Genomic DNA, 6069 nt, shown 5'->3' with positions numbered 1-6069 from the left:
CTGTTCTCTTACACCCTTATCAATGTGTTTCCATAACAGTCTACTGAGTTTAGGTTATAATTATCCCTGAGGGCAAACCTCCCCTGTTTACAACTCAGGATAGGCTGTGGTTGTGCATCCTTTAATCCCATCATTTAGGAGGCAAAGACAGTCGGATATCTGTGAGTTCTGTCTCAAAGAGAAAGGAAAGGGAAGGAAGGAAGGAAGGAAGGAAAGAAGGAAGGGGGAAAAAGGACAAATCCAGTTATGTGGCCAAATGAGGGGTGTGTGTGTGTGTGTGTGTGTGTGTGTGTGTGTGTGTGTGTGTGTGTGTGTGTGTGTGTGTGTGTGTGTGCATTTTGCTATCTGACAGCAGTAGCTGCTAAATATGCATAGAAATTATCAAGATCTGGCTAGTGGGATGGCTCAGGGAGTTCATCCCAGAAACCAGCTTCTAAAGGTAGACAACCTCCCTGAGGGAGTTGTCCTTAGACCTCATTAGTGGGGCAATGGTGCATATCCACACACAGTTTAATTTTTAAGATTTGCTCACCATTTTAAATAAATATATTTTAAAAAATGTGTGTGGGTGGTTTGTCTGCATTCTAACCCTAACCCTAACCTTAACCCTAGCCAGCAGAGGGCATCTGATCCCTAGAACTCTCCTTTCAGGCAATTATGAGCTGGGAACCAAACCTTGTTCTTCTGAAAGAGCAGTATGTGCTTTTAGCAACTGAACCATCTCTTCATGCCCTATTTTGTTGAGACAAGATCAGGCTGTCCTTAAACTCAAGTCTTTCTCTGCCTTTCTAGTGTTTACATTTTAAGAGTACAGTACTACACCCAGCTCCAGCGCTTGCGCGTTATGGCCAAAGATGTACAAGAGTTTTATTTAATGCATTGATCTCCAGTAGTAATCCCTCTGCAGTTCTGCTCCACATAGCTCTCCTGAAAAAGTGTCCTTTGCAAAGGACTGTGCAGGCCTAATGTGGAACACCCTTTCTATTCATGCTTGACTTCTCAGCGGTATTCAACAATACTTCCTACAGGAATTAGAGCCATTCTAGTGTTTACCATTGGGACATAGCCACCTTTTGGTCTTTTTCTGACCATGTCTCAGGCTCCTTGATGCTTTAGTTCTTGGTCATTTCCTCTTCCACAGGCAACTTTCTTCAATCCTATGGCTCTGTCTGCTGGAACCTGCCCCCCCCCCAAAAAAAAAAACCTATCCCAAGACCTGATTGTTGAATTCTAGGGTAGGAGAAACCGCTGTGCTTATACTGGGATGTTTTCTAATTCTGTTACTATGAACAAGAGCCCAGAAAACACCACCAAACCAAACCCTAAACCTTGCTCTTGAGTTCCTCCAGCTTAACCTCACAAAATGGCATCCAGTTGCCTAATGTTCAAGTTAGAAACCTGGAATTCAACATGAATCTTGCTTCCTGCTTCTGAGCCAATAAAATACCAAGTCCTTTGCATCAGTTGTCCATTGCTGTGTCACAAGTCTTCTCAAAACAATGGTTGTTGGATGTGGTAATAAATGACTTTAATCCTAGTTTTCAGTAGGCAGACATAGGTAGATTAAGTTTGAGGCCAACCTGGTCTATATAGTTCCAAGCCAACCAGAATTACACTGCCTTAGCTGTACTTGGTAGCACAAGCCTGTAATCTCAACAGTCAGAGGGTTGAGGCAGGAGAACTGTGAGGCCAAAATGAGACTGGATCTAAAAAGAAAACAAAAACCACTTTTCATTTTTGGTTCTAGTACAAAATGAGAGGGGCTCTCCAGACCAGGTACCTGCTTCATTCAAATGCATCTTTTGCTTCATACTGTGCTCCAGTTCTGCCTAATTTGATGGGCTTGCATACTTTTTTTCACATCTCCCAGCTCAAACTGAAGCAAGGACAAAAAAATTGGAAGAAACTGCCAAAGTTAAAGGCTGAGTAGAAAATGTCACCTCCAGGCTTCTAGCTGATGTGAATGTGGGGAAATAGGAAATAGGAGTCCTCCAGTTCAGCAGAGAGTCAGGATGCACAATACAAGGAGAAGGGGATAAACTGTCAGTCCTGCTTCTACAAATCCTGTTCTTTTGGAGAAATCTCAAGGCCCAGTGGTTAAGAGCACTGGTGGTTTTGGAGGATCCAGGTTCAGTTCCCAGCACCCAGCACCCACATGGCTGCTCACCACTATAACTCCAGTTCCAGGGGATCTGATACTCGCACAAATATAAGTGCAGGCAAAAACACAATACACAAAGTCATCTTTAAAGAGTTAAAAGAGCTCCCTGGGTGTGGTGGTGCAAGCCTTTAATCCCTCTGGAAAGCAGAGGCAGATGGATCTCTTGAGTTTAAGGCCAGCGTGGTCTATAAAATGTGTCCCGTCAGGGCAGCCAAGGCTGTTACACAGAGAAACTGTCTTGAAACCCCCTTCACCTGGAAAAAAGAGCTCAACACACTGATGACTGTGCAGGCTGGGTCTTCTCTGCCACCTAGATGTTCTAAACAACTTGTGATTCCATTAATTTTTTTAAGATTCTATTATGTATACAAAATTCTGCTTCCATGTATATCTGCACACCAGAAGAGGGCACCAGGTCTCATAACAGATGGTTGTGAGCCACCATGTGGTTGCTGGGAATTGAACTCAGGACCTCTGGAAGAGCAGCCACTGCTCTTAACCTCTGAGCCATCTCTCCAGTCCCATCCATTAATTTTTTTAATCACTTTATTTTATGTGCATTGGTGTTTTGCCTGAATGTCTTTGTATGGGTAGCAGATCTTAGACAGTTGTGAGCTGCCATGTGTGGGTTCTGGGTATTGAACTCAGGTCCTCTGGAAGAGTAATTATTAGTCCTCTCAATCTCTGAGCCATCTCCCCGCTCTCCATTCTTTTTTGTTTGTTTTGTTTGTTGATACATGGTTTCTCTGTGTAACAGTTCCGGTTGTCCTGGAACTAATACTGTAGGTCAGGTTGGCCTCAAACTCAGAGATCTGCCTGCCTCTGCCTCCTGAGTGCTGAGGATTAAAGCCGTGAACTACCATGGCCTGGCAGTCCCATGAATCTTTTTTTTTTTTTTTTTTTTGGTTTTTTGAGACGGGGTTTCTCTGTAATTTTGGAGCCTATCCTAGCACTCGCTCTGGAGACCAGGCTGACCTCTAACTCACATAGATTCACCTGGCTCTGCCTCCCAAGTGCTGGCATTAAAGGTGTGGGCCACCACAGCCGGACTATTTTCTGAATCTTTTTGGCATTTTGTCACCCCTTTCCTGACCTGTTGCTTACTATATGTAGAGGGATCTGACCTGTACTTGATTTTTCGAGACAAGGTTCCTCTGTGTAGTCCTGGTTGTCCTGGAACTCTCTTTAGACCAGTGTGGCCTGGAATTGAGATCCAATTGCCTGTGGAATTAAAGGCCTGTGCTATCACTGCTCGCCCATTTTATTTTTATTTATTTTGTTTTTTTCTCTGTGTAGCTTTGGAGCCTATCCTGGCACTGGTTCTATAGACCAGGCGGGCCTCGAACTCATAGAGATCTGCCTGCCTCTGCCTCCAGAGTGCTGGGATTAAAGTCATGCATCCCCAACGCCTGGCCTCATTTTATTTTTAAATGTGTATGCATGTATATGTCTGTGACCAAAAAGGCTAGCAGAAGGCATTGGATCCCTTGATATCTCGGCATTTGAGAAGTGAAGGAGAAAACCGAGCTCAAGGCAGCTAACTGCAAGAAACCTTGTTTCAAAACCGTACTAAAAACTATTTTACTATGAAATGAAGAGATGCAGTGAATACTAAAAGTTACTCTTTGTAGACAGAGCTCTTGGGCGTAACTCACAATCAGACCTCACCTAGCGAAGCAGGATTTTTGTTTTTGTTTTTTCGAGACAGGGTTTCTCTGTGACTTTAGAGGCTGTCCTGGAGCTAGCTCTTGTAGAACAGGCTGGTCTCGAACTCACAGAGATCCGCCGCGAAGCAGGATCTTAAAACACAGGGCACGCTTACTGTCCAGGGGCGGAGCGCGAGTGGGACATGACAAAGCGAGACAGGAACTGACGTCAACTCCGCGCACGTCTCCTTCCGCTCCGCGTGAGCGGCGCTTAGCGCGGGCTGGGACTCCACGCTGGTGTTGGCGTGGTGCGGAACCTCTGCAGATCCCGCTTGCCTTGGGGACCATGGCCACCGACTCCTGGGCATTGGCGGTGGACGAACAGGAAGCCGCTGTCAAGTCGGTCAGTGTCCTGGCGGGGACGGGGGACTCAGGCGGACGCTGTTTCCAGGACCTCCGAGTCGGGTCGGCCTGCGCGCCGCAGGAGTTTGCTGCGGGCAATCACTTAGTGCTGATTTGCTCCTAGAGTGAAGAAAACCCGCAGCGAGCTTCTTATCCGAATTTGGACTGAAAAGTTTTCCCGTGGTGATTCTGTCCTCACTATGTGTGCGAGGTTCCAAACTGGCTCTTTCTCTTGACCTTTATAACAATTGGCAACATAAAATTTTCTTTTTCATTGTTAAGGGACAGTTTTTGGGTGCATTTATGCTGCTTTCACCTAACTTCTTACGTTCATGCCTAATGTGGTTGACAGTTTGTAGCTCTCCAGAATAACTGTGTGTGTGTGTGCGCTTGCTTGCTTGCTTGCTTGCTTGAATGCCTCACATAGCTACAATACAAAACTGTTTAGTTAATATTTTAGTGACATTTAGTTTCATTTCTTAGATTTTGAGTGTGTGTGTGTGTGTGTGTGTGTGTGTGTGGTTATGGTGTGTGTTGGTGTGTTCGAGACAGGGTTTCCTTTAGTCTGGGTTGGCTTCTGACTTGTTGGATAGCTGAGGTTGTGTACTCCTGTCTTTCTACCTCCTCTTAAGTGCTGGAATTACAGGCTTGCTGCCTTTGTTTTGTTTTGAGACAGACCAGATGGCCTGCAGATCACTGTTTAGCTCGGTGTGGCCTCAAATACTTTTAATATTTGCTTATGTTTGTTTTGTGTTTATATGTGTACTCCTTTTGTCCCTACATATGTTAGAAGAGGTAACTGGAGATAGAAACCGACATGAGCCTCAATGTGGATTCTGGGAACCAAACCTTAGACTCCTGCAAGAGCAGGAAGCTCTCTTAACCACTGAACCGTCACTGTAACTCCAGTATTTATTTTTTTAAACCATTAATTGTACTTATGATGTGTATTATGTGTTTTGAGCATGCATGTATCACGGTGTGTATGGAGGTCAGAAGACAACTTGTGAGGATAGTTTCTGGACCTACATTGTGGTCCCAGGGATTGATTCAATTAATCAGACTTGATGACATGCAATTACCCACTGAGCTATCTTATGAGCTCCAGTCTGAAGTTTCCAATCTAATGTTTAATATGAGCTTATGCCTAAAAGGTAGTGACTGGGAATTGTTTTCAATTTAATTATATGTGTTTGAGAAGGAGATCTCACTCTGGCCAGTCTGGTCTTAAAGCCCCGTACTCCACTAATCCTCCTGTCCTAACTGGAAATGCAGGAGGGTACCGCCATACCCACCTTTCTCATTTTTTAAAGTGTACTATCCAAAGCTGGGGACATAAGTTTTCTAAGTTACAAACTTGCCTAGCCTGAACAAGGCCCTAGGTGGACACCTTGCACTGCAGGGGTAAAAAAATATGTACCTAATCTCATTATGATATGAATGTCACCGGTACCACCTAAACATCCTTAATATTTGACCTAACCATTCTGCTTATCAGAAGACTGATGCCCCTTGAGATATACTTCACCACCACCACCCCAACACACATACACCTTTTGCCACATAGACCTGTGTACATTTCCTGTCCACAGAGGCAATATTAATCATCAGAGGTTGTGTGCTGTGGTGAATCCAGAACAAAGGACAATGGGCAGTTGATTGGCTGGCCTTTCCCATTTGTGGTTGCTGTTCACTCTCAAGACAGGCATACTTGTCTACTAGCAGTTCTTCCTTGAATGCAGCTGCTAGATTCTTGCTTTTGACATCCTTTATCCCTTCAGAGAAAGCTGTTTTTTACACAAATCATGGTTTAATTAACTTAGTTTTCTTTTTTATCAGGCCTTTTGGAGGCCAGTCTTA

At 44.4% G+C, this 6069-nt stretch overlaps 1 protein-coding gene across 1 annotated transcript in view; it reads left to right on the top strand.

Moving 5' to 3' along the window:
• Positions 1 to 4047: 4047 nt before the first annotated feature.
• Positions 4048 to 6069, top strand: part of LOC100766941 (ATP-dependent RNA helicase DDX19A) — a 30465-nt gene continuing 28443 nt past the window's right edge. The window contains exon 1 of the mRNA XM_027406014.2: positions 4048 to 4210. Coding sequence (XP_027261815.1) covers positions 4154 to 4210 — 57 coding nt within the window. The 5' untranslated portion in view covers positions 4048 to 4153. The remainder of the gene's footprint in view (positions 4211 to 6069) is intronic.

This window comes from Cricetulus griseus, chromosome 3 (assembly GCF_003668045.3).
Source record: "Cricetulus griseus strain 17A/GY chromosome 3, alternate assembly CriGri-PICRH-1.0, whole genome shotgun sequence".
Taxonomy (NCBI): Eukaryota; Metazoa; Chordata; class Mammalia; order Rodentia; family Cricetidae; genus Cricetulus; species Cricetulus griseus.
The sequence above is the reverse complement of the archived record's forward strand: the minus strand, read 5'-3'. Positions and strand labels throughout refer to the sequence as shown.